Here is a 26,250-nt window from a genome sequence, read left to right as displayed (position 1 = left end):
ACCAAGCTTTTGAATGGTTAATAAAACAGTTTAACTTATCGATGTATCGATATGTCGGTAATTGCATTTCAGTACGTGTCACACTTGTTGTTTTCTTTTGTAGTAGCAAATTGATTTATTTATTTATTTTGTGCCAGGTTGGATTCCGAAGCAGCGAAATGGTTGACGATAGCACCAGAAAAACTTTAAGTAACATTCCACTGCTGCAAATACGCGCCGGTCCACGGGAAAAGGATATTTGGGTGCAGAGACTGAAGGAGGAATACCAAGCTCTCATAAAGGCATGTACTTAAATTTATAAACGAAATTTAATTTATAATCATCTTGCCTTTAGTATGTGGAGAACAACAAGCAATCTGGCAGCGATTGGTTCCGCCTTGAGTCCAACAAGGAAGGCACCAAATGGTTCGGCAAATGTTGGTACATGCACAATCTGCTTAAATACGAATTCGATGTCGAATTCGACATTCCAGTGACCTATCCAACGACGGCACCGGAAATAGCCCTTCCAGAACTAGATGGAAAGACAGCTAAGATGTATCGCGGCGGTAAGATTTGCTTAACGGATCACTTCAAGCCGCTGTGGGCCCGCAATGTGCCCAAATTTGGCATCGCGCATGCCATGGCCCTCGGCCTGGCGCCCTGGTTGGCTGTGGAAGTGCCAGACCTCATCGAAAAGGGCATAATCACGTACAAGGATAACTGTTGAGGCTCCAGCTGCAGCTGATTTAGCTAATTATTTTTATTAGTATGAAAATTTATACTATGAACAAAATTTTATGTAAAGCACTTGATTTTTTTACGTTTTGTATTGCTAATTGCTTAACTGTGTAGATATACTATTAGTAAATTTCCAATAAATCAAACGAACTCAATAAATATATATATGCTCATATAAATACACTTATACTTACTTTATATCAAACATTCGTTTTGGCATCAAATAATGAAAACTAATTGACCTTAATGGCTTAGTTGTGAGAACTGCAGAGAAAGGCGTCAGAAAAGAGTGATTGGAAATGAAACATAAAAAGGAAAAGCGAACGCTTCTATACAAAATACAATGAAATTATAGCGAATACCTATTTTAATTAGGGAATACAGCATATCTTGAAAGTCATAAATCTTTGTGTTTATTTAGTCAAATGTCAAATTGGAAAAGATCATGTGTTTCATCGATTCTTAGAGTAGCCTAAGTGTCTATATGTAGAATAAGAATTTCATTTGGTTGCTTAAATTTGATCAGTGAGCTTTTGATGCACCTTCAGTTCATGTGATTGTTGCGCTGGCGCCAATTGTCCGACCAGATTGAGCTTGGCGAGGTAAACGGATCATATTGATAGGGTATATTGTGCTGTGGCCTATCTTGTGCGTTCTGCAAACCATCGATATGGTTATTGCTCTGATTGTTATTTGTGGATGCCGTTGCTCCAACTGCTGATGCTGCTGCTACTGCTGCTGCCGCTTCATTTCTGTGCCCAACACCGACGCCGACACCGACACCGACTTCAGTTCCTGCTGCTGGCAACTGGCAATTGTTGTAGTTCGATTCCAGACCTGGAGGCGGACGTATAACGCCCACACCTGGCGTTATGGTATGCGTTGGTGATGTGCGCGCGGCAGTCTGATTTGGCCAGCCGGAATAGCCAAGCGGCGTCCAAGAAGGAGCCGCATTTCCTTGATTCACAGCCCAATTGTTGCTCTCCATGTTGGACATGTGCAATAGCTTCTGCTGCTCCTGCTGTTTACGCTGATGTGCCAATTGCTGCAGCAGCAATTGCTGGTTCATTATCAGCTCGCTGCGTTCCCACTGCGTATGCGGCTGCTCCCGTTCATACAAGTTGCCACAAAGATCTGCAACAGTATAAAAAGTGCGATGAGAATATGAGAATAAAAGAGCTTCATCGACTTACCATTCAAAGCAGGCAAATCCATATTCAAGTCCGACTTCGAATTGTCAAATAGCGAACGAATTGACGTATTGCTGGATGTTGTCGCCTCCGGCTGATGAATTGGCTGATAGAGCGATGCAACTGGTGCTGGGGGAAGGCTTTTTCGGCTACCAATTGGCCCTAATTGACTACTGGCCAAGTCACTTGCTGCCGGATCCCAGTTGAGTCCGTTATCGATCGCTGGCAACGGTTTCGTTTGCAGCACATCTCGGAACGAAACGCGGCTGCTAGTCTCCCAGGGCGAGGTGATCATGGTGTCGACGTCTGGTGTGATCACTGGCGATGCTCCGCCAGCTGGCATCGGATTGCCATTGAAATTGAGCTGCCTGCTGCGCTGTTTGCGTTCTGTCGACTTCTTGCCGTTGGGTGTGGTCAGCTTTTGCTCCTTGCGGCGCTCACGACCAGGCGTCTTGCCCACTTTTTTGGCGCTGCCATTTTGCTCCTTGAGCACACGTTCCTTTGGCGTTTCTGGATTCACTTTGCAAGCGCGCGGCGATACATTTTCCTGCTGACCTTTGCTGTTCGGACTAATGCGCTTCTCTTGCACTTCGATCGGAACTGGCTCAACCTTTGGTTTGGGCGTCGCGCTAATTGGCGTCGTTTGTTTTGGTTTCTTTGGTGCACGCACAGCTGTCGTTAGAGACTGCACTTGAAGCACTTGCGTTGCTTTCTTGCTGGGCTTGGGCGAAGTGGAGAGCTTCGGTTGGGATGCGACGGCAACGGTTGCAGCAGCAGCAGCAGTTGAAACAGCAGCAGCTTTGGCTTCACAGCTGGCCATGTCCATGCTCCATGCTGTCCAGGATTTGGACTTGCGCGTATTCGTCATCTTATCTGCTGTCGAATTAGTCGGGGTCGTGCGCTTGCGCAACTCCTTGAGCTGACCATTTCTAAACTTCTGCTGCTGTTCCACTTTGAGGGCCGCTGCCGTTGCGGCTGCTTCAGCGGCTGCCGCTGCCTCCTCAGCCACCTGCATCTTGACAATATTGCGCAAGTTGAACGTCGGCTGCACGGGTCCCTTATAGCGAGCAGCATCGTAAGCACTCTGCTGGGCCATTATCGCACGTGCATCGAAGACAGCGGCTAGCAGCACCAGACAGAAGCTGGCCAGAAGCACCACCAGCGCTGCGTTTCGTAATGCTGGCTCCCAGGGGGGTCGTGGCAGACTCGCTGCACAGCGTTCCACACTCTCGGCTGGCAGCTGCGCGACTAGCTGATAGCTTATATCATAGCTGAGATTCGTCAGCAGCGTCAAAGTGCGCTGCACACGCGATGCGGTAAAGTCCGTGGTGAAGCTGATCTCGATTTTGCGCGTCTCATTCTCGCCCAGCTCGAAGCTCTGACAGTCAAGCACCCAAAAGCCGTAGCCCTCGCACGGACGCTTGCCAATGAGAAAGCCTGCAATGCGTATGGGCAGTACCCCAGCATTGCGAGCCGTGAAGCTGCGCGTGGCCATAACCGTATGGCTCGAGAGGATGTCTTCATCCTGGTTGCCGTCGGCAGACTTCAAGCTGCCATCACAGTGCTCAAACAGTTCCGCATTGAATTCAAAAAGCAATGGAGCATTCGAGCCAGGTCGTCGATTGCCCAAACGAAACTGGGATTGTACGGCACGAGCAGTCAGCCAGACAGCCTCGTAGAGCGTCAGATTGCTGCGTACATGGAGCAGCGTGCAGTATTTGTCCGGCTGCAGGGCGCTGAACTGCACGGGTATAGTGAGTGTGGCGCCGCCAGGCAGCAACACGGGTCCGCCGTACGGCGCATCAGGCAGCGAAAAGACGTCGCGATCCGTCAGATAACAGCTGCTGCTGCTCACATCGATCACCTCATGGGGCAGTGAGAGTTGTGTTCGTCTCGCATACGCCGGGTCTGAGAGGAAATAGTCAAGCAGCAATGGCTGCATCGAAGGATTGCTTAACGTTATCCACTGGCGCTGCACCTGGCCCACCTCGATGGCCGGCGTGGGTGGCAATGGCTGATATTGCACCAGCTTGGGCCACTCGATAGCAATGCTAAACTCCAGCTCCAATGGTGGCAGCTCCTCGCTGTGCAGTGTCAGCGACATGGACTGCAGCTGACGTTTAAACTGTCTGTAGAGTTCTGTGCGTTGACGAACCTCCACGCCATCGTAGAGTAGATTGTTGTTGCTGTTGGCCCCTGCAGCGACGCCACTGTGGCCTGGAAATATCGAGTGTCCATCGGCAGTGGGACGTATGTAGCAGGTGCTGCCACAAACAGCAGAGGGCTCAAAGTATATGCGCCCCACTTTGGTCAATGTCTGTGCTCCAATCGTTGTGCCCTTCGCATTGAAGTCCTTGAAGCGCAGACCAGGGCGTGTAAAAGACACCGATTTCACATGCACTGGATGCAAAAAACTGGATCGTATGCTCAATACAGCGGAGCATATTTTGCCAGGAAAACAAGATTTAAACTGCAACTGCTCCTGCTCGATGTCCAGCTGACCAACGGATGCCTTAAAACGCACCGTAGTGCGTATTAGCTCGTAGGGTGTCCACACTTTCAGTGTGCCGTAGCTTTCCTCGGCGACATACGTTTGGATGGACAAGATGAAGATGGCGCTGTCGCCGGGCTCCAACTGGCCACAGAACTTAAATATTGTGCTCTTATCCGATTCAATCGGAATGTTTGTCAATGAGGCATTCACAGTGACAGCCGCCGGCACACACCCTCGGAACATAGACTGGAAGTACACCGACTTAGGCGATTTAAAGTACCAGTTGGTTATTTTGATGGGCATGGGATTGTCGTTACGCAGTATGATGAATGCGTCCCGTGACATCTCCGCAAAGGGCACAGTGCCCAGATCCAAGTTGAGACTATATTCACTATCAGTGGGCAGCCGCAGCGTAAATTGTTGTGTGGAGACATGCAAACGACCGCTGCACGCGATGACCGGCAGGACAAATGTTGTCACATTGCTCACGATGAGCAGCATCGAGTTGAATGTGGCCTCCACGTTGAGCAAATGAAGTTGCAGCAGTTCCACTGATTCGCCCGGCTGCAATAACAGTTCCTGTTCAAGTGACGATAACTGAAGTAGAGCCGTATCAATGGGCTCTGTCAAACTGAAGTTGTAGAGCATCAGCGGAAAGGCAAAATCATTGCGCACCACCAAAGTGCGGTGCGTCTCCAGCGGCGTTTCTTCGATGCTGGAGTTGCTTATGAAGAGCGTCACATTGCGATCATAGTAGAGGCCACCTTTAAATATTTCGGCACGCACCAGCACTGTGAATTGCTGCTCCTCGCCGCCGCTATTGCTGCTACTGATGACCAGCAGATCATTAATGCTGCCGCTCTCGTCGAAAAGCTTGGGATCCAGCACAATGCTTGCATTGTGCGCATCATAGCTTAGGCCTGGTATGTCGCGTAGATAGTTGCCTATTAGTTGACGTTGTTCCGCATCTACAGGCTGATTTTGCATGTCTAATTTGAAGCGCAACGCATCGGCATGCTGATCCGTAGCTAAGCGACCAAAGTCGGCCAGCGGATTGCTCGCATATGCGCCATGCCGTGGCAATATTTCGAATTCAACGGGTATGACTAGTACGTTTTCACTTAGATGCTCCAGCGGTGAAGCATCGTCTGCTGCCTGTTCGGCTATTTTTATACGTATGTAGGCGCTGTGGTTGCCAGCAGTGCGTCCGTGAAACGATATGCGTATGACTGGCTTTAGCGAATGCGGCGGTATTTCCCACAGATTCTGTGGCCCCTCTGATCCACCACTGGGCAGCTCCAGTTGAAATTCACCCCCGCTGCTGTAGACCTGCAAAATGGCAATTTAATAGATGGAATACTTAGTTTTAATGTCATACTTACCTCGAGTATCTGCAGGGGTCGCTCGTGGGGATTGTACATATGAATTTCGGGCGTGAGTGTTGAATTCATTGGCGCCTTAATGCCTACAAGTGGCTTTAGGCGATAGGGACACTCACTGCCCTCGCCGCGCACCGCAAACTCGGCACGGCCGAAGGAAGTTTGGATGCGCAGACCCGTTGATATGGCACCTAATTGTCGTGGTAGAAAGACGACACTAAACGTGGTATTGCCTTGGGGCGGCACCTCGCGCGTACCAAAGAAACTGCTGTAAAACACTGGGCTTGGCCCAGTGACTGAGTTCAGATGTACTGTGCGATTTGTGTGCTGATTAAACAGCGTCACAATCTGTGTTACCGTCTGACCCACCGACCATCTGCCAAAGTCTATTGCCGGTGGCACAAAATTCAAGTGTCGCAGCAGTTCAACTTGCTCGCGCGTGTGCGGTTCGGGCAGCGTCTGTGACTCCTCCAGTCCAATAAAGCCCTCCTGTATGCCAGACAGCACTTTTTCCCTGCTCCCAACCATTTGCTGATGGTTGCCCCTGGCAGGGGCCATGACCGCCAGTAGTTGCAGCAGCAGCAGCATTGGCAGCGAATTTGTGTGCATCCTTGTTGTGTGTGTGTTTGTTGTGCTGCGCAATATGTGAGCGAGTAGTAATGCTTTGTAATCGCGGCACTCGAGTCTTCTTAGCCGCAATATGTGCTCACATTAAGTACTAGTTTTAATTATATTACTCAATATCGCTTATGTTATCGCTGATTCGATTCTGAGAGTATTAACTTCAACAGCTGTGCAATACGTAAACAGCTGACTCGTAATAGTGTGTTGAGAGGATTTGTTTTAGTTAAAAACGCAGGCGGGCACACTTTTGTCAATAACAGCGCACATAAACGCTAAAATGAGCAGCGTACGTAATGGCGTAACGGAATGCTGAGTGACGTTGCGTTTATCGATAACTCGCGATATAAATGCATATAAAGTGTCTCAGATCGAAAAGAAAGTTTGCGGTGTGGATTATTAACAAAAAGTGAAGCTGCTGTAAATACATATAGTTATAGTGAGTTAAATAATGTGTGCCAATACTACGCACATGCATTTGAATAGCATTTGTAATTGACGTGCATGTAATTGCTAATAAACATGAAATGGATAAAAACACACACATGCATATACAGAAATCCATGCGAATTTGTGGCCATAGACGACGCATTTCGTAAAGAAAAAAAGACAGAAATTGCATCACTATTGATTTTGCACACTTTCACTGGGTCGTTGCCTAAATCTAGCTGTTAGTTTAGCTTGGATTAAAAGAAAATATATTACCAATACACGTCAGATAATTGCCATGAACTTCGACAATTGCGCGCACTCATGTTAATTAAAAACGACAATGTTGAAGGGAGCTTTGAAACGCAAGCTTTGAATTTGTGTCAAGTCATTCAACATATTCTCCACACTACCTAAAATGTGTGCAAATTAGAATCAGAAATAGATACAGAAACAGCGCTCAGAACGTAGCAAAACGATCAAATTGTTTTAATCAGGAAAAACCTCTTCGTCCGAATGTATTTGTGAGTACGTGTGTGTGTGAGTGTATATATATTAAACAGTGCTCAGCAACGTCAACATCGAACGTTGTCAACGCGCAGTCTAAAATTTACCTGAATAAGAGAGTTCCATTAAATGTTTGGGTGAAAGTTATAGTTACCTGCTTGCCCTTTTTCCTATACATAAATTTCAATTTTTGACTGTTGTTCAACAAGATAAACCGGTTCATCTTCAGACCGTGGTGTTGTTGCTCGTTCGTATTTTGTCGCATGGTATAACGGTTTTTGTACCATCATCTTAGCTCACGCATAAATTTGTTATATTTAATTTAAATATACACTATTCCAGGCACTTACGGTAATTAACAGGCGTAGGTTAAGTGCATTATGTACTTAGCAAGCTTGGGTATGTTGTATACTTAGCAAGCTGAGGTACATTAGGTACTTGGCAGGCGTAGGTACTTTATATATCTTTAATTTTATTTGTATCCATGGATCAATAACAATATTCTAACGTGAGTTTATCTTATAGAGTAAACTATTTTCTAGTTCTTCCCGATAAAATATTAGTTTATCATTTAACCTACTCTATACCCCGTTTTAATAAGCCATAAGCATTGATTTGCATAGATTGAGGCTCTCTGCGCAAAAGTATTTATATTATTAGCTGCTTTCCTTATATATTTAGTGCTTGGCTTAACTTAACTATAGAAACGAAATGTTTACCTAAAAACTTACACAAATATATAATATAAATACATGTATATATTTATAAATGCCCACGATAACGTTAAATACACTTCATAAATCGGCAAACGTACGAAATAGCTTCGCTCGTTACCGGATTCCGGTTCGGATTTTGTAGGTTCGGTCGGGTCTTCATTGCTGGTGGGCTTGCACATTAGATTTCAGTTCACTTGAGACTCGACAGCGAATAGGTTGTCGTGTTCCGTCGTACAAGATTGAAGAAACGAAAGAAAGAGAAGGAAAAAACACGCGAGCCAAACAAACAAATAAATAAACGCAGCCATTCAAACAAGACAACAATACGCTTTAGGTCAGGCAGGTGTTCAGAGACTTACTTGGCTGCACTCGCACACACACACACACACATTGAAGAGTTCTAATTCTAAGTAAATAGATTCAAAGTTTGAAAGTACAGCTAAAGTCAAGCGACAACCTTTACATATTGTAATCTGTGATTTAAATGCGGCTGTTGCAATTCGTTTCCTATTTACAGCCAAAAACAAAATCCCTTCCATTAGTACAGCATGTCTGCGAAAGCGATCACGGAAGCCACCGGCAAGGACATCCTCAATCGTCATCTCAACCAGCACGGCGCTGGCGCAGCCAATTGCCGCTTTGCCACAGTCAATGCTGAGACGGATTGGTCCAAATTGAGCATCGATCACCCCTGGTTGCTAACCACGGTAAGCTAAAATCTAAAATTAAAAATTAAAAATATCCCATCATTAAGATAAGCATTTGGCAAAACAACAAAAACTAGGCCAGCTCGAAAATACAACCAAAATTTGTCATTGAACTTGACCCAGCCGGCAAAGAAGCCGGCTAAGGTTATATTTGATTAGCCCGCCACGACGTAGCGAGCTGCTGTGCCATGACTAACCGCTGCCGGCATCTGCGCTTTGCATGATTCCCAAACTTATTGATAAGCATGGCGCGATTATGACTATATATATAGAAATGTGAACACTACCACTACAGACATGCGTGTCTTTGAGTGTTTGTGTGAAATTGGATTGGAGCGCAAATCAAGGTGATTTGAGTTGATTTGAGCGTCATTTTTACCTGCTATATATAATCTGTGCTGTTGTGTGCCATGCAGGCATAGCGCCGCCACTACGCCTGATTCATATTGCTGGGAAAAATATACTATTGATGAGCAGCACTAACAATAACAATAAAAGTACTATAAAGTAAATAAAACCCAGAATGCTTATGGGTCTAGCTACAATGTCCAATATCTTTATTGTTATTCAAATATTACATATTTCATATAATCATTTTTACGACTGCACACTATATGGAGGAGTAGAATGCTTGATAAACTCGCAAGGGTATAAATTGTGAGACAATATTAAATATTATATTTATAGTTCATTTACTATATCTATATTATTTGAATCGATTCCCGATCATAGTTTTAATACTTACAAAAGGTATTTATGTGCTTCCAGGCCGGAAAACAAACTATAACAGCAATCAACTGATTGGCGCTAACAAATTAGTTGTGATAGCGCAATCTTTTATCTTTGAACGAAAGCAATGTGTGGGGGTGTTGATTGGCACTCGCCGGGTGGCGTGATTATCAGCAACGCACAGTTACCGCGCTGTGAATTAGCATAATACTCCATTATATGAAGGGAATCCATAGCTTGACTTGACTTTGACAGATGTTTGTTGACATGCAATTCGAATTCCACATCTACTTGAAGGCAGACGCGTAATCGCCTGAGGCATTGCCCTCAGTTCATATTTTTTCTTCTTCAATTTACACTCGTACGATCTTCTAATAGAGTGTTGAAGTGTGTGTTGTTGTTCGTCTGTCTTCATGTGTGTGTGTTTATAGTCGTGCGCGTATTGTCATTGACAATGACGCAGCCTCACGGCTGACCCCTGAGGCGATTGTCACTTGCTCCGCGCGCGCGCGCTTCGTCGCTAGATCGCCTATTAGCGCCTGATCTTGCTGACAATAGCAGGGCTAAAGGCCCGTAGAGGGTTTGTTGACGTAACAAACGGCTAATGGGATCAATGAATGCTTTACAGCAAATAATTAGCAAAATCCCAGTGATAATTCGTATTTTTAATTTTTATTGCAGCCGCTGGTGGTGAAGCCCGATCAACTGATTAAGCGACGTGGTAAACTCGGCCTTGTTGGTGTTAAGAAGAACTTTGAGGAGGTGAAGCAATGGATTGGCGAGCGTCTCAACAAGGATCAGAAGATTGGCAATGCCGTGGGCAAGCTGCGCAACTTTATAATCGAGCCCTTTATCGCGCACACAGAGGTAAGCCTACAAATTGAATTATATATCTGAAGGGAGGATTAAACTATTTATTTTACAGGCCGAGGAAATGTACGTGTGCATCTATTCGCATCGCTCGGCGGACACGATTCTGTTCTATCATCTGGGCGGCGTTGATATTGGCGATGTGGATGCCAAGGCAGTCAAGCTGGATGTCAAAGTGGATAGCACATTGTCGCTGGCTGATGTGAAGACAACGCTGCTGAAGGCCATTACAGATGCGCCCAAGAAGGAGCGCATTGCTAAATTTATATACGGATTATATGCTACATTTGCCGACCTGTATTTCACGTATCTTGAGATCAATCCTCTCGTGGTGACGGCCGATAATTTGTACATATTGGATTTGGCAGCCAAGCTGGACTCGACTGCTGATTTCATATGCCGTCCAAAGTGGGGCGACATTGATTATCCGCCCCCATTCGGACGCGATGCCTATCCCGAGGAGGCGTATATTGCTGATCTAGATGCTAAGAGCGGTGCATCGCTCAAGTTGACGATCTTAAATAGAAATGGACGCATTTGGACTATGGTAGCTGGCGGCGGAGCTAGTGTCATTTACTCTGATACCATTTGCGATCTCGGTGGTGCCTCTGAGCTGGCCAACTACGGCGAGTATAGCGGTGCACCATCAGAACAGCAAACGTACGAGTACGCCAAGACAATACTTAACCTGATGACCTCCTCACCGAAACATCCCGATGGCAAGGTGTTGATAACAGGTGGTGGCATTGCTAACTTTACGAATGTTGCAGCGACCTTCCAAGGTGAGTCCGAACCCCTATCTTATCAGGCATCGAATTACTTTGTTGTATTTCATAGGCATCATCACCGCCCTACGCGAATTCCAGCCCAAGCTGATCGAACACAATGTCTCGATCTTTGTACGCCGTGCCGGACCCAACTATCAGGAGGGCTTGCGTCGTATGCGCGACTTTGGCAGCACCTTGGGCATACCGTTGCATGTCTTTGGTCCCGAGACCCACATGACCGCCATTTGTGGCATGGCATTGGGCAAGCGACCCATTCCACAGGTGGCCAGCGTTGAGTTTTCTACTGCTAATTTCCTGCTGCCTGGCGGACAGCAGGCACAGGCCGATCTAAAGGAAGCCAATGAAGCAGCAGGGCTTGGCTCTGGTATGTGAAAGCTTAGAATAGTATAATGTGTAAACATCCTGGTCCCTTCCGAACTACCATCCAATAATCCAATCTCTTCTCAATTCTGTTGTAGCTCTTATTATACTGTGTGTCTTGTGTATTTATTCTTGTTTTGGACCTGCATTTATTATTATGTTTTCTTTGTATTTCTTTTGTATGTTTTTGCATTGATCGCCCTCCGCTCCAACCAACAACAAATCAACAACCACACCCACAAAAAAACCATAAAAAAAAACTAAACCAAATTTTATGAAACGTTCCGTTTGGCCACAATCGCACCTCGTCCTCGAATTGTATTTGCATTTCCTCGCACCACCTCGTCGTCCTCGTAACTTAATCTTGTATTGAATGTTGTCTATATGTATATATGTATGTCAAATTCTATACTCTTTCGACTATATTTGCTCGCTCTCGCTCATCATCATAATAATGTCAATATCAATGTATCAATGATATCGATAACGATCGACTTGCCACTCATTTGGGGATACTTCAAACTAAACCAAAGCCTTGCGCTCGACAACAGCACAATCGATTAAACTACCACCTATCTCAGCAGATGAGAGCGATGGCCTCGCCACCAATAATCACCAGCAGGGCCAGAGTAACGGAGCGAACTCTAATTTCAATAGAAAGTTCTTCTCCAACACAACCAAAGCGATTGTCTGGGGCATGCAGCAGCGTGCTGTACAATCGATGCTCGATTTCGATTTTATATGCAGGCAAGTTAAATGATCCCACATTTCGATCAATCATTCTCTAAATTTTCTTTATCCTTAATCCCGCTGCAGGCGCGATGAGCCTTCCGTGGTGGCCATGGTGTACCCCTTTACGGGCGATCACAAGCAGAAGTACTACTGGGGCCACAAGGAGATACTGATACCCGTTTACAAGAAGATGTCCGATGCCATACATAAGCACAAGGAGGTCGATGTTATGGTCAACTTTGCCTCGCTACGTTCGGCCTATGATTCAACGTTGGAGGTACTGGAATTCCCACAGATACGCACAGTGGCCATCATTGCTGAGGGCATACCTGAGAATATGACACGCAAACTTATCGTTGAAGCCAACAAGAAGGGTGTAGCCATCATTGGACCTGCCACTGTGGGCGGAGTGAAGCCTGGATGTTTCAAGATTGGCAATACAGGTGGCATGTTGGATAATATACTACACTCAAAACTCTATCGTCCAGGCAGTGTGGCTTACGTCTCCCGTTCGGGTGGCATGTCCAATGAGCTAAACAATATCATCTCGAAAGCTACAGATGGCGTCATCGAAGGCATTGCCATTGGTGGCGACAGATATCCCGGTTCCACATTCATGGATCACATACTCCGTTATCAGTCCGATCCAGAGACAAAGCTCCTTGTGCTGTTGGGCGAAGTAGGCGGCACCGAGGAGTATGATGTGTGCGCTGCTATCAAGGATGGACGCATTACAAAGCCGTTGGTGGCATGGTGCATTGGCACTTGCGCTAGCATGTTCACCTCGGAGGTGCAGTTCGGTCATGCTGGCTCATGTGCGAATTCAGATCGCGAAACGGCCACGGCAAAGAATAAGGCGTTGCGGGACGCTGGTGCTTACGTACCGGACTCGTTTGACACACTCGGCGAGCTAATACACCATGTATACGGCGAACTGGTGAAGACCGGACGGATTGTGCCACGCGAAGAGGTGCCGCCACCAACGGTGCCCATGGACTACTCGTGGGCACGTGAGCTGGGTCTCATTCGCAAGCCAGCTTCGTTTATGACCTCAATTTGTGATGAGCGTGGCCAGGAGCTGATTTACGCGGGCATGCCAATTAGTGAAGTTCTCAACAAAGATGTCGGCATTGGAGGCGTTATTTCGTTGCTTTGGTTCCAGCGCTGTCTGCCTCCTTACGTGTGCAAGTTCTTTGAGATGTGCCTCATGGTCACGGCTGATCATGGACCGGCTGTTTCTGGCGCTCACAATACTATTGTATGCGCACGTGCTGGCAAGGATCTGGTCTCCTCCGTTGTTAGCGGTCTGCTGACAATTGTAAGTGTGCTTAGTGAGGATTCTTTCTAATATTGTGTTATCATCGAATCGATATTATTGACAGGGTGATCGTTTTGGTGGCGCTCTCGATGGTTCGGCCAGACAGTTCTCAGAGGCCTACGATACCAATTTGCACCCGATGGAGTTTGTCAACAAGATGCGTAAGGAGGGTAAACTCATCTTGGGCATTGGACACCGCGTCAAGTCCATTAACAATCCCGATGTGCGTGTCAAGATCATCAAGGAATTCGTGATGGAGAACTTCCCACAATGTCCGCTGCTTAAGTATGCGCTGGAAGTGGAGAAGATCACAACTAATAAGAAACCAAATTTAATTCTGAATGTGGATGGTGTAATTGCCACCGCTTTTGTTGACATGCTGCGAAACAGTGGCTCATTTACCAGGTGAGGAAGCTTGAGGGCAATACTTAAAAAATTGTATTTAATTGCCTTTTTTCTAATTAATTTGCAGCGAGGAGGCGCAGGAGTACATTAATGTGGGTGCCATCAATTCACTATTTGTGCTTGGCCGCAGCATAGGATTTATTGGACATTATATGGATCAGAAGAGGCTCAAGCAGGGACTCTACCGTCATCCATGGGACGACATCTCCTATGTTATACCCGAGCAATACAACTAAGAGCTTGTCCATTGATATTATAAATTGTTGGATGTTGTTGTAGTTAAGCACAGATGTTAACCAACTGCTAGTGGCGAGCATGGATGACCGTACGGTCCAGAATCACAGAACACTCCATTAGCTGTGTAGTTGAATTTCAGTTTATCTATATATAAACTTATATATAGAACTGGATCAGCTCTTACCCTAGTTAGTCTCCCACACTCTACCCCAGTTTCCCTCTATCTATCTCTTAGTTAAATACAATACATATATGTTTACAGTTTCATAACTAAGCCTGCATTTACATTCATACTATTTACCAGCATAAAGTTATTAAGTTACGTCTTATTTCTTATTGACGCTCCTCTAGACTATAGCCGGGTTTTTGGAAACTAAAAACAAACAAAAAACAAAATCTAAATCTAACAAAAAATTAGTGAAATCTTGAGCAGCAAAACAACGACAATTGTCATTATTATTTGATATTTTTTATAATTATTTTAGTTTGGATGCGAACTGGTTTAGTCAACACTGAATAAACTGTTGCAAAATGCTTAATTTTTGTTTATTTTATTTTTCTTTTTTATTTACTTTTACCATGCTCGCTGATGCTAAGAGAAATGGCAAACTGCACTAATTAGAACTGCACAAGTTCCTGCACACAAATGCACATTTATTTTTAACTAATTAATATATAAATATAAATATTATATTATATATTATATATATCTACGAAGCACAGGGTCTGGTGTGAACATTTGAATATGTTTCGTTTAAATCGAAACTGTGATTTCCTTCAGAAAGGTTTTTAGGAATTATCAAAGCTTTCGCCTTCCATTTTCTAAAAGTATAAACGGATTGAGAAAAACATATATGTATATATATATATAGAGTATATATGTATGTATATGTCATATTTTTGTTCACTCGGGCACATTATAATTAAAGCGCACATGAAATTCACTCAAACTGAAAACAATTGCATTTTCTTTTGACTAGAGACATTTTGTCTCGATTTAATGTAAAAAAAAACCAGAAACAAATTTGGAATACCCGCACATATTTTGTTTTCACTTTGGCCTCTAATTAATGACCAAGTTAACTAAGCGTAAAATCTCATTTAAAAAGTATATGTAACTTATTGGGCAGCCTCAAAGGAGAGGAGAAATCTCTAGCTGCTTTTATCTCATGCGACGCATTTTGCGATCTAATTTACGCTGTTTCTTCTCATCCACTTCGGGCTGTTCCTCGGCGGCATTGCGCTGCGATAGCCAGGGCTGTATAACAGTGCCCCAGAGCATCCAAACGGCGCGGATGGGCGCCAGCAGCAGCACCAGCCAAAAGTAGTTGGAAATCAAAGCCAATAGAAGCGTGCCAGAGGTAAGTATGATCAAATCCTTAACATTTCTGTATTATACAATTGCAATGGGTGTTAACAGATGGGGGGAAATAGTAGTCAAGCTAGTACCTACTCTGCAATGCCCCCTTCCATATTTAAATCATTGCCAGAGTCCAAAAGTGCGCCGCTCTCTGAGTACTTTGCCCGCGACATGAATACCATAAATTGGTAAGCGGCTCCTAAGGTTAGCAGCGATACAGCCAGCATGAACTACAATTTAGATTGTATATTAATAATTTCTATCGAAGACTGGATTTTCATTCAACTTACCACTGTGAGTTTTGTAACTTCAAAAACCAGAAAGCTTAGTAATACGGCGGGTACAGCGCATCCAATAGCCATGTTCCTATAGAAAGTCAATGTTGTTTTGTTCTCTTCTACGATTTGTTTTGCGCCCTTGGTGCCCTGTTTTCCCTTCTGTTGGGGCTGCATTTTCGAGACGCGAAATCATTTATAATACAAAGACAATTATGTTTATTTACTTACTGCCATTTTTAATTTATCTATTTCACTACTTATTAATACAAATCTGAAGAACGTAAAAGACGTGGCATAAACTTATCACACGGCTATCGATATCACTGAATACGAAATCGATAGGCTTGATATAAATGTAAACAAGAGTGTAACCAGAGTTTTGCGATTGTATATTTTCGAACTGTGGCAACGCCAAAGCGCATTCCCTGTACAATTGCACCTTGGACTTTATATCAATTGGATTTTAATTTTTTTAAAGAAAACAAACATGGACAAGTGGGTGCAGCTAAATAATCAGGCAGCCGGCAGAGATAAAATTGCTCGACTCATCCAATATGCGTCGCGTGCCTTGTGGGACTCGCTGGAGTCCTCCAATAGCCATCCGGCATTGGTAGACAACTTCAAGACAATCGAGTATATCTTGAGTACATTCCGAAAACGTAAGCTGTGCAATTTACTTATAGAAAATATTTATTTATTATTTGATTACATAGTGCTGCGCTTTGGCAAGGGCTTGGATGTGTTCTATGCTAGCTTTCGAGCCATACACTACCCAGATCTGACGATTCGTGTTACGTTGACAATGAGCAAAATTTCACAGGCTTTGTTTCTGCTCGCCGATCATCTCCTGTGGCTTGCACGCACAGGCTTAACAACGGTGGATCCAAAGAAATGGTCAAGAATCGCCAACAAGTATTGGCTGTTCTCAATTGTTATGAACTTATGCCGCGACTTGTACGAAATAATGCGCGTCTTGGATCTGCACAAAGCCAGCTGCAGCAGTGGCATTTCACGCTGCAGGATTCCAACCCGGATCAACACACCGGCGGACTTTAAGAGATTGGCTTTAAACTCATATGGTATAGTGTTGGGTCACAAGGATATCTTTGTGGATACGGTGAAGAATGTGTGCGATTTCTTTATACCTCTGACGGCTTTGGGTTACACAAGTCTGACCCCGAGGACAATTGGCATTCTAGGTGCAATCTCTTCAATGGCTGGTCTATGGGCGTTGCTTGAGCCAGCAGCCAAGCTGACGCCCGCATAGAATTTGTTAGCAGACTGTGTTTATTTGTAGATAAATATGTGCATGTACTTGTGAAATTATTTTTTTGATATTTTGTACATACGATATTTATTAAGTTTAAAATTGATGACTTTATTGAAACGATTTTGACGTTATAAAAGTGTACCTAAAAAACCAAGAGTTCAATTAAATGTATAAATGTAAAGACCAAAATGTTGTAGGGTATTTCACTTTCTGGTAATTCTGTGTAAATTGTGCTTTTTGTTTTCACGTTAACCAACACTTGCAATTTATCGACTGTTTTGGCTACAACAGCTGTTGTTCAGGCGGAATTTTCTTTGCCGAGTTTGTTAATAAACCTTGTGGACCGTGGCGTTATCTAAAAATTGAAAACCAATGTGTCATTGCTGAACAGCGGTGAAAGTCTGCGTGGGCTGTCAACGGCATTAAGCAGTGCGTTTGATTGTCCGTCCATTAGACGCCAGAATGCACTACTCATATTCATCACTGTCCACCGGCGCTGGGATCGATCAGCACAATCGCTGTCTCGGCAACAGAGCCTGGTGTGTTAAGGTGGGTGTTCCAACTCCTTTTCTCTCAATTGCATATCAAATAATCTGCTTTCAGGATATTTGCGGTATTGTGTGCGTGATAATGACATGGCTGCTCATACTGTTTGCGGAGTTTGTTGTGTGTGGTCTGATACTGTTGCCCAACTACAACATTAATACCATATTTAGTACCATCAATATGTTAATATTCCAAGCGCTTGCATTCCTAGCATTCGTTTCCCATTTGCGCACAATGCTCTCCGATCCGGTAAGTCATTTGATCTTCCCTCTATGCGGAGATGTTAATGGCTTCTATTAACTGTATTGCAGGGCGCTGTACCTAGGGGAAATGCCACCAAGGAGATGATTGAGCAGATGGGTTATCGTGAGGGCCAGATGTTCTACAAATGCCCGAAGTGTTGCAGTATTAAGCCGGATCGTGCGCATCATTGCTCCGTGTGCCAGCGCTGCATACGTAAGATGGATCACCACTGTCCGTGGGTTAACAATTGCGTTGGCGAGAACAATCAAAAATATTTCGTGCTCTTTACGGTGCGTGAACAGCAACGATATTCTATGTGTATTAACAATGTGTGTTCTCTTTACAGTTTTATATAGCATCGATATCGGTTCACACGCTCTTTCTGGTGATGACACAGTTTGCCGAGTGCGTGAAGAGCGATTGGCGCACCTGCTCGCCGTACTCTCCGCCAGCTACGATATTTTTATTGCTCTTTCTGACGTTCGAGGGTTTGATGTTTGGTATATTCACGATTATAATGTTGGCCACACAACTGAATGCCATACTGAACGATCAAACGGTGCGTTTGGCTCTATATATATCCATGTTCAAGTACTTACAATGTTTATTTACCTTTGCAGGGCATTGAGCAACTGAAGAAGGAAGAGGCGCGTTGGACCAAGAAGTCGCGGCTTAAGAGTATACAATCCGTATTCGGACGCTTCTCGCTAGCCTGGTTCTCACCCTTTACGGAACCATCATGTCGCCACAAATTCAACTCGCATTTCTACTCGGTGTGAGGTGTGGCTGCAGTAAGAACTAAGCTCATGTTACTTAGCTTAAACGAACAATCTGAATGTACAAGTCCCGCTGCCCACTTGTTGATCTTTGCAGTGCAAAATCAATGATCAAATTTAATCAATTTGATGTGTCTGCGTATATACATACATACATAAATATAATTAAGCCTAACATACTTTGGACTATAATATCGCCTTTCAGGTGCCTATTCAGGTGCAATATGCAATATACTTACTAATTAATAACTAACTATTTAATTGAGCGCAAGAGATTTTTACTTTGTAAACACCTGGAGTGGAGAGTGTCTATTTATTTTGTATAAAAAAATAAACGTTCCAATGAGAAACAACCGAAACATGCGCAAACCTTTTCACTTTTCTGGTTTCAGGTGCGCCGCTCATCTCTTACGAAAATCCATGTATATAAAAATACATAAATATATTTTTGAAGAAAGTGCGCTCTCAAGAGAGATTCAAATTCTCCCGACAGCAGTCGCAGTAGCTGTAGCAGCAGCAGCATTCGGCATGGACTTTTGCAGATGCTGCGGCATTCGTTTAGTCTGAGAAAAACGATCGGAGATCCAGGAGGTGTCTGCTGGACGTGGTATGTGCGCGCTCCCTCAACAACGACTTCTATATATTATTTATATATAGAAACAACATTTTTGTTCACCAAATGTGTCAATTATGTGAGTGTGTGTGTACGTGTACGTGTACGTGTGCATGGCTGTGTATACGTGCCCATTGGAAGTGGTAGCAAATCTTCGCTGCATTTCAAATTCAATGTGAAAAGTGCAAAAAGGCTACAGATAAATATTTGGCCAACCTTTAAGTGCTCAAATAATTATTTTAATCAATTTTGTGAATATTCTTTCAGCCAAGAGAAAAGCTTAAATACCTTTGACAACGTCGTTGCCTCCATGTATATGTATGCACGACGTTCTAAATATATATAGAAAAATAGAAAAAAAATATATATATAAAAAAATAGAATAGAAAAGAAAAACAAATCGGTTATTGAGTATATGCGGCATTAAAACAAGCAACAAATTGCACAGCAAGTGAAAAGTTTTCAGTTGGAAAAGTCCTGTTACACACACACACGCACAGATTGCGTGTGCGCGTGTGAGTGTGCGTGCGTATTTAAGTGCTTGTGTCAGTGTGTGCTGCCCATGTTAAGGTGGCCCTGTTTTTTGGCTAATTATATAGCTAGTCTGTTTGGCTAGAGCTAAAACATGGAAGGAACACCGGGAACAGCAGACGCTGCCGACGTCGTAGTAGGTAAGACCCAGACACGGGACGGCTTTTCATGCCTCTGCATAGACAATAGATTCCAAGTGTGTGCACATATATATAAATACATGCATACATATGTATATGTATTTATGATCGCTTCTTCGTCTGTTGGACTCTGTGGCGGTTACGTAATGTGGATCCGAACCGAACTGAGCTGAACTGAACTAAAATGAGCTGTGCGAAATACTTTTCATAATTGTGCGCATAAATAAATAAGCACTGAAATTGTTTTTAATAATTATGTTAAATTAGCTGCGCTTATAATTTTCTAAAGACATTTTCACGCACACACACACATATATATACATATATGAACAGATAGGAATATGTATAGTTATTTGTACATGCAAATATTTTAGTATAGTTTTTGTATGAATAATATTTTAAACTATTTTTAGTGCAAATCTTGCAGACAGTCGGCAAAATGGCAAATGGCTGCCCGTTGCCTGTTGCCGGCAAAGATTTGCGCATTGAGATTCGCAAAACGAATATTAAATATATATATATATATAGGTCTAAATATGTACGCATATATATATATGTATTTAAGGATATGGATTGTTCTTTAACTCAATTAGTTTATATTTAGAGCTGGTATATTTGAGAAATGTAGTCTACTTTTTAATATGCACATATGCAATAGAATTTATGGAATATAACTACTCTGTAGTTTATATAGTACTGTATTCAAAAGCTTTGCAACTCTAGAAATTAGTCTCTATCTGGAAAAACACAATAGTATGTAAAGAATATATTCCTACATAAAGATGCTAATACAATATATACAAAATACAATATGCAATGCAATATAATATATAGAATATATTTGACGATAAAGTTAAGAACTTCTAGAGATGACGAGGTTTTGAATGGAGGACTTGCTTTATATGTAGCAGACAAAGAACTTCATACATATGAACATACATATACATATATGTATATATTCTATAATATAGTATACATATAATATTCTATGCATGTAAGTATTGCTTGGCTTTAAAGTTCGAACAGCAACAGCTGAAATGTTTTTATAAAAAAAATAATTGTAGGAATTAGGAATAGGAATAGAACTAGAACTAGAAAATATCTGAAAATACACAAAATATACATTTATATATACATATATATATATATATATATATATATATATATATATATATATATATATATATACTATAACTATAATGTGATTATGTATATTATATTATGCGAATGAATTCTATGATTCATGAAGTAGAACTAAATTTATTTATGCTAAGTCCACTTATAATGAATACGAATATTTCAGAGAATCAAATTATGAAGATTGAGGAATTTGAAAATCAAGAATTTATTGATCAAATTTAGTTAAAGTTTTAAAATAAAGAATATTGGAGCGCTAAGGTTTTCATAACATTTTAAGAAGTCCTGTGTGATTTCCATGGATTTCTCTTTTTCTTTATTGAGTGTGAAAAAGAAGAATTTCTCGATGACTTTCTTATTTTCTATAAGAAACTCATACTTGACAGAGTTAGTAAGCTAGTCCCAGTTTAACAAAAAATAGAAGAAGTAGCTTAGAGTAAGATAAGTCCTCTCAAGTCAGCTTCCTTTCCTTTAAGGAATTCATATTATCAAAATGAATTTGATTCTTTAGCTCTAACACTTCATTTTGCTTGCCTTTTACATTTTAGAACCTCCTGGCCAGAAAACTATGCCTTTGCGAACACCAAAGATAACGTTTAGCGAAAACTCCAGCTCCTTAATACGCTGCATACCCAACGAACGTGCGACCTTCTTTGTTAAAATCGATTGCGATGAGGAGGATGAAACGGAATTGCTGCCCTTCAAATTCGAATGGTAAGTCATAGCTAATAAATTAATAGGCATTTCTCTCTCTGTGTGTATGTGTGTGTGCAGTGTGTATGTGATTCACCGGTTGTGTGCATAATGCCAAGAAATTTGCGCACTTACACATATGATTTCTGCTTCACGCTTGCTCAACAAGAACTGCCAAGAGATGTCAGATGCCCGATGCCCGACGCCCGATGGCCGATGCCCGGGTCAACGGCGACTGCGCCCAGAGTCGCAAAACAATATGTTATGCTCTCTGCCTGCCTCCTCTTCAGCTTCTTTCAGCTGGCTGCTGCTCTTCGTCTGAATTGTCGCAGCAGCTGCGTTCGTTCTCTGACCAATTCGTCTCTTGGGCAATGGCTATGTCGAAGGCAGAGCAGAGCAGAGCAGCGCAGAGCAGTGCCGGCAGCTCGCCAGTTCCACTTTGACGATCGGCGCATTAACATATCCGTTGCCCAGCAGCATTTTTTGTCTTTAACTGCGTATATGTTTATATAGGTATATGTGCGTGTGTGCTTGAAATTCATGTGAAACAACGCTGCGTATACTTGATCAAGTATACGAAATCAATCAAAACTACATATGAGACAGTGCATACGAGTGCTTTGCATAAAAGTAGTGCAAGCAGAACAAAAGGCAACACCACACACCATGTGTGTGTGTGTGTGTGAGCGTGCGTATGTGTGTGTCCCGCGTAATGGTGGCGATCTGCTAAATTTAGCTGCATTAACAAATTCGAGCGCGTGAAAAATATTTTGAAAATGTTGTAAAGCTTTGTGTGTGGCGTCATATTGTTGCGATGCCCAAAAAGTGTTGAAAATTGCTTTTCCCTTCTGTTTTTTTTTTTCGGGATGATTACATAATCAATCCGAAAAGATTTTGCAATACCTGCGCCAGCCAAACAAACAACAAACAGCAAAAATGTTGCCAAAACGGCGGAAGAAACAAGCGAAACATTTCGGTTTCTATATTTTAAGCGTTAACTTAACTAAATTCGTTCGCCGAGACACAGAGAACATCGAAATATTAGCAAATTCGAAAATGAAATGCGTGGCATCCGTGAGATACGTGTCCCAAAATAAAATGTTCAAACAAAAGAAAACAAATTTTCATTTTCTTATTTATTTTTTTTTTTTGTGTCTTTGGCTTGTGAGTGGGTGCGTGTGTGCGAGTGTGTGTAAATACAAAACACAATTAATATAGTCGAGTAGGTGCATTTATTTATAAACATTCTTGTTTTCGATTGAAATATCGTCGTCATTTTTCTTTTCAAATTGGTTTAAATATTTTCTTCTCTTTTGCTCTTTGTTGTTTTGTTTATTTGTTAATAATCATAATAATGCCAAAATCAAATTAATGACTTTTCTGTCGAGCAGCTAAAAAAATGCGAGCACGTGCAGAAATTAATTAATATCTTTAGAGAGCCAAGAAATTGTTTAAAAAGTAAAAGTAATTAAAATATAAATAAATATATAAATATATATAAATAAAAATATATGAAAATAAATATAAATAAATAATAACTAAATAATAAATGACAAAATAATACTAATCATAAATAGTTTTGCTATGAATATTTATTAGAATTGCTACAATATGGATTCTTAAGTTTTAGGGACAGTTTAGGGAATATCCAAATATATTTGATTATATATTTACATTTTAATATATATATAACTAAAATATATTCCATTATTGTTAAGAACTTAAGAAGTATCATTAATGTATATGAGTATTTATTTAAAATTCACTTATTCAGAAGTATTTCTGCTGCTTCTCTTAAAGTCATGCTTAACAAACCAAATATTAATATATATATAGTTTAACTTATATTATATTCAAGTATTGAATATTTGCTCTCCTATTTCCATATGATTGTATCTATAGAAAAATATGAATGTATATAAGTATTTACTTACCTTAAAATTCGAATATTCACAAGCCCTTGCATATATAGGTCTACTTAGGACACTCTGCACATTCCTGCTGCTTCCAGAGTTGCTCTTAAAGTTAGGCTTAACAAACAAATGAAAAGAAATTATGATGAGCAGCACTTACAATAATTGGCAAAAACAATAAACATTAATATGATGATCATGAATATAATTATCATTTACATTTATGATGCTATATATAATATAAATATAAAAATCATTTACATTTATGATGCTTAACAGTCGTTGTAAACCAATGCACTTAAATGATTATAAACAATTATTAAAAATTTAAATTATTTAACAAATAGTATTATTAACAAAATTCTTAAACAAATACAACAAATTATAACTGGCGAATTTCACTTCACTTCACTTTGACTGCACTGCACCACGTCAGGCGCGCGACTGATCGAGCACTCGAGCTGCTGCGCCTTTATATAGCTGCCTGGCCACTCAAAATTGCGCACTTCTTACAGACCCTTTTCTTTAAGAGTTATTTTTTTTTATTATCACTCACTCAAGAAGGGAGTTAGTCTAGCGAGACTATTTTACGCTTGAGCGTTATTTCAGTAGTTCGCGGTGTAGTTGAATAACTTTATACATATATCTAGAATGAACTTATATATAAATATGTATATATATGGCAATTTAGAAATACATCTCACTAAATTGCATTTTTAATTTACTCAGGATATTTAATAGAGTCTTAATTTAAATTATTTGGCTACACAGCCTTCAGTTCCGAAAACTGGGAAAGACGTCTTTATTAGCATCTAAATTTGTATACTATTTACTTAATTACCACAGTGTCGGTGTCTTGGCATATATACATAAGTATATGTGTGTGTGTGTGCGTGCATGTGTAAATAGAATATAAATATTTAGAGTAAACATTAGAATCTATCGAACACCATGGGCAACGGATGCTCGAAATGTTGTCGTTGCTGCTGCAACGAGCACAAACAGTTTCATGGCACGCTCTCCACAGCCTCTGCCTCGTCCGTCTATAGGAAAAGGTAAACAAAGAGAGACACACAGAAATACAATTAATTAGCTACCCAATCAAGTTGAATATAAATATATGTATGTGTGTATGTATGTTATTCATGAATGTTTCTCAGGACCCGTGGCGATATACCCATCGAGAATTCCGACCGCTTTCGCATCACACAGACCAGCAATGCCGTCCAGCTGGCCGTGGAGCATGTTCAGCGCGAGGATGCTGGACACTATACCCTGTTTGCCCGCACGAAAGGCAACGAGGTGGCGCGCAGGCATGTGGAGCTCATTGTCGAGGACAGATCAACGGGCGAGGATCCGCCCGTATTTCTGCGTCGCCTCGTCGATCTCTCCGTCAAAGTGGGAACACGAACTCGCCTCCTAACAGAAATACGCAGCTCAACAGATCTTAAGGTAAAGAGCACTAAATCGAACGAATTCTATATCTATATAGCTGTATATATATCGAAACCCACAAATTTAATTGCAAATTTAGTTAACCTGGTATCGAAACGATCGCAGAATATGTGAAAATGATCGCATCACAGAGACGAATGAGGGCACCTTTCACTATTTGGAAGTGAGCCCGGTAATACTCGAGGATGGGGGCCAGTGGATGTTAATGGCCGAAAACATGGGCGGACGCAATTCCTGTCTGGCCACGCTGAATGTGCTGGTGCCCAAGGCGTACAAGACGCCCGAATTTGTGGAGGAGCTGCGGGCGGTGCTCACCGAACAGGGCACCGTATCGCTGGAGTGCAAGGTGGTGGGCGTGCCAACACCACACTTGCGCTGGTTCAAGGACTCCAAGGAGATCAAAGCGGGCGATATATTTGCACTGACCGCCAATGCGGATGATCCCACGTCGTTGGGCACATATACGTGCGAGGCGAAGAACTGCATGGGCGTCACCTACTCCAGCTCCAAGGTGCACGTGGTGGGCCGTGGCAGTCGCGAAGGCTCACTGAAACCAGCCGACAAGTGGGTAGCCAAGCTCTCTCTCCCTCGCTCTGCCTCACTCACTACTTCTGATCAATTGAATTTCATTTTCTGTTCTTCTCTTATTCTCAGCGTTAGCAGCAATGCGCCGCCGCCGATCTTTACGAATGAGCTGCGGAGCCAGAGCGTCCAAATCGGTGATACCATCATACTCGGCTGTCAAGGTGAGTGGCGAGTGGCGAGTGGCTCTCAGCGCGTTGGCGTTAGCGTTGGGCATTTCAGCTACCCCTTGGCAAAGTGCCCGAATCAAAAGAAAAAGTCGAGCAAAAACATTTTTTGTTTATTATTCGAACACACTCACACACACAGATGAGCTACCTTTCTATGCATATGGACTATATATAGATATATGTAGTTAGCTTGAAGCGGCATCTGTGTTGTTTTTAGACAGCGTGCTCGTGCTCTAGAAACTTGAACTTAATGAATTCGCTGGGAATGCTTGGACTGTTGTTGAGGTGGGTCAACAACATGCGCCAAATGAGACGAGCAAAACAAAACCAATAATTGCTGA

General features: G+C 42.3%; 7 protein-coding genes across 34 annotated transcripts in view; 5 read left to right on the top strand and 2 right to left on the bottom strand.

Annotated features, from left to right (window-relative positions):
* The first annotated feature begins 70 nt into the window (after nt 1–70).
* LOC111594013 (ubiquitin-fold modifier-conjugating enzyme 1) lies at nt 71–873 on the top strand. Its single transcript, XM_023307111.2, has 2 exons — nt 71–281; nt 335–873. Exons 1-2 carry the CDS (start codon nt 159–161, stop codon nt 707–709), a joined length of 498 nt encoding a protein of 165 aa, XP_023162879.1. The 5' UTR covers nt 71–158; the 3' UTR covers nt 710–873.
* Nucleotides 874–1,130: 257 nt separating this feature from the next.
* On the bottom strand, nt 1,131–6,648 carry LOC111594005 (transmembrane protein 131 homolog). Its single transcript, XM_023307098.2, has 3 exons — nt 5,787–6,648; nt 1,914–5,733; nt 1,131–1,854 (listed from the first exon to the last, which is right to left on the bottom strand). The coding sequence occupies exons 1-3, from the start codon at nt 6,390–6,392 to the stop codon at nt 1,265–1,267; spliced, it is 5,016 nt and encodes a 1,671-aa protein (XP_023162866.2). The 5' UTR covers nt 6,393–6,648; the 3' UTR covers nt 1,131–1,264.
* A 108-nt stretch (nt 6,649–6,756) lies between these two features.
* On the top strand, nt 6,757–14,668 carry LOC111594006 (ATP-citrate synthase). Of its 4 annotated transcripts, none has more exons than XM_030225444.1 (9): nt 6,757–6,843; nt 8,574–8,763; nt 10,174–10,359; nt 10,418–11,144; nt 11,200–11,514; nt 12,092–12,257; nt 12,327–13,560; nt 13,625–13,965; nt 14,033–14,668. In XM_030225444.1, exons 2-9 carry the CDS (start codon nt 8,605–8,607, stop codon nt 14,199–14,201), a joined length of 3,297 nt encoding a protein of 1,098 aa, XP_030081304.1. In that variant the 5' UTR covers nt 6,757–6,843; nt 8,574–8,604; the 3' UTR covers nt 14,202–14,668. The 4 variants fall into 4 exon arrangements, with proteins under 4 accessions (XP_030081304.1, XP_030081305.1, XP_023162868.2 ...); XM_030225445.1 differs by having other exon boundaries at nt 6,758–6,843; nt 12,095–12,257; XM_023307100.2 differs by having other exon boundaries at nt 6,758–6,843; nt 12,044–12,257.
* A 514-nt stretch (nt 14,669–15,182) lies between these two features.
* LOC111594038 (transmembrane protein 208) lies at nt 15,183–16,191 on the bottom strand. Of its 2 annotated transcripts, XM_023307152.2 has the most exons (4): nt 16,069–16,191; nt 15,853–16,008; nt 15,656–15,792; nt 15,189–15,590 (listed from the first exon to the last, which is right to left on the bottom strand). In XM_023307152.2, the coding sequence occupies exons 1-4, from the start codon at nt 16,072–16,074 to the stop codon at nt 15,365–15,367; spliced, it is 525 nt and encodes a 174-aa protein (XP_023162920.1). In that variant the 5' UTR covers nt 16,075–16,191; the 3' UTR covers nt 15,189–15,364. The 2 variants fall into 2 exon arrangements, with proteins under 2 accessions (XP_023162921.1, XP_023162920.1); XM_023307153.2 differs by lacking the exon at nt 16,069–16,191 and having other exon boundaries at nt 15,183–15,590; nt 15,853–16,014.
* LOC111594037 (peroxisomal membrane protein 11B) lies at nt 15,498–17,314 on the top strand. Its single transcript, XM_023307151.2, has 3 exons — nt 15,498–15,563; nt 16,319–16,499; nt 16,554–17,314. The coding sequence occupies exons 2-3, from the start codon at nt 16,328–16,330 to the stop codon at nt 17,105–17,107; spliced, it is 726 nt and encodes a 241-aa protein (XP_023162919.1). The 5' UTR covers nt 15,498–15,563; nt 16,319–16,327; the 3' UTR covers nt 17,108–17,314.
* A 258-nt stretch (nt 17,315–17,572) lies between these two features.
* On the top strand, nt 17,573–19,028 carry LOC111594036 (palmitoyltransferase ZDHHC3). The gene is made up of 5 exons (XM_023307150.1): nt 17,573–17,659; nt 17,714–17,905; nt 17,968–18,189; nt 18,246–18,458; nt 18,520–19,028. The coding sequence occupies exons 1-5, from the start codon at nt 17,573–17,575 to the stop codon at nt 18,676–18,678; spliced, it is 873 nt and encodes a 290-aa protein (XP_023162918.1). The 3' UTR covers nt 18,679–19,028.
* A 743-nt stretch (nt 19,029–19,771) lies between these two features.
* Nucleotides 19,772–26,250, top strand: part of LOC111598806 (myosin light chain kinase, smooth muscle) — a 47,265-nt gene continuing 40,786 nt past the window's right edge. For 11 of the 24 annotated variants that reach the window (XM_030225467.1, XM_030225471.1, XM_030225465.1 and 8 more), the window contains exons 1-5: nt 19,773–19,959; nt 21,645–21,810; nt 24,863–25,154; nt 25,237–25,721; nt 25,812–25,903. In XM_030225467.1, the coding sequence (XP_030081327.1) occupies nt 19,914–19,959; nt 21,645–21,810; nt 24,863–25,154; nt 25,237–25,721; nt 25,812–25,903 (1,081 nt within the window). In that variant the 5' untranslated portion in view covers nt 19,773–19,913. Of the gene's footprint in view, nt 19,960–21,644; nt 21,811–24,580; nt 24,758–24,862; nt 25,155–25,236; nt 25,722–25,811; nt 25,904–26,250 lie in introns of those variants that run through there. The other 13 variants (XM_030225476.1, XM_030225481.1, XM_030225478.1 and 10 more) reach the window with 4 other exon arrangements.

The sequence above is a fragment of the Drosophila hydei genome, unplaced genomic scaffold (genome assembly GCF_003285905.1).
Source record: "Drosophila hydei strain 15085-1641.00,03,60 unplaced genomic scaffold, DhydRS2 tig00008134-arrow-pilon, whole genome shotgun sequence".
Classification (NCBI taxonomy): Eukaryota; Metazoa; Arthropoda; class Insecta; order Diptera; family Drosophilidae; genus Drosophila; species Drosophila hydei.
Note: the sequence above shows the minus strand (reverse complement) of the source record. Positions and strands in the feature narration are given on the sequence as shown.

Coding starts and splice junctions, on each gene's coding strand:
- LOC111594013 (XM_023307111.2), top strand. CDS start 159: ATGGTTGACGATAGCACCAGAAAAACTTTAAGTAACATTCCACTGCTG. Junction 282..334: donor AATACCAAGCTCTCATAAAG/GCATGTACTTAA, acceptor TCTTGCCTTTAG/TATGTGGAGAACAACAAGCA.
- LOC111594005 (XM_023307098.2), bottom strand. CDS start 6,392: ATGCACACAAATTCGCTGCCAATGCTGCTGCTGCTGCAACTACTGGCG. Junction 5,734..5,786: donor GACCCCTGCAGATACTCGAG/GTAAGTATGACA, acceptor GCCATTTTGCAG/GTCTACAGCAGCGGGGGTGA. Junction 1,855..1,913: donor GGATTTGCCTGCTTTGAATG/GTAAGTCGATGA, acceptor ATACTGTTGCAG/ATCTTTGTGGCAACTTGTAT.
- LOC111594006 (XM_023307100.2), top strand. CDS start 8,605: ATGTCTGCGAAAGCGATCACGGAAGCCACCGGCAAGGACATCCTCAAT. Junction 10,360..10,417: donor CCTTTATCGCGCACACAGAG/GTAAGCCTACAA, acceptor TTTATTTTACAG/GCCGAGGAAATGTACGTGTG. Junction 11,515..12,043: donor AGCAGCAGGGCTTGGCTCTG/GTATGTGAAAGC, acceptor ACTAAACCAAAG/CCTTGCGCTCGACAACAGCA.
- LOC111594038 (XM_023307152.2), bottom strand. Junction 15,793..15,852: donor AAGTTACAAAACTCACAGTG/GTAAGTTGAATG, acceptor TCTAAATTGTAG/TTCATGCTGGCTGTATCGCT. Junction 15,591..15,655: donor ATGGAAGGGGGCATTGCAGA/GTAGGTACTAGC, acceptor TGTATAATACAG/AAATGTTAAGGATTTGATCA.
- LOC111594037 (XM_023307151.2), top strand. CDS start 16,328: ATGGACAAGTGGGTGCAGCTAAATAATCAGGCAGCCGGCAGAGATAAA. Junction 16,500..16,553: donor CTTGAGTACATTCCGAAAAC/GTAAGCTGTGCA, acceptor TTGATTACATAG/TGCTGCGCTTTGGCAAGGGC.
- LOC111594036 (XM_023307150.1), top strand. CDS start 17,573: ATGCACTACTCATATTCATCACTGTCCACCGGCGCTGGGATCGATCAG. Junction 17,906..17,967: donor GCACAATGCTCTCCGATCCG/GTAAGTCATTTG, acceptor ACTGTATTGCAG/GGCGCTGTACCTAGGGGAAA. Junction 18,190..18,245: donor AATATTTCGTGCTCTTTACG/GTGCGTGAACAG, acceptor TTCTCTTTACAG/TTTTATATAGCATCGATATC.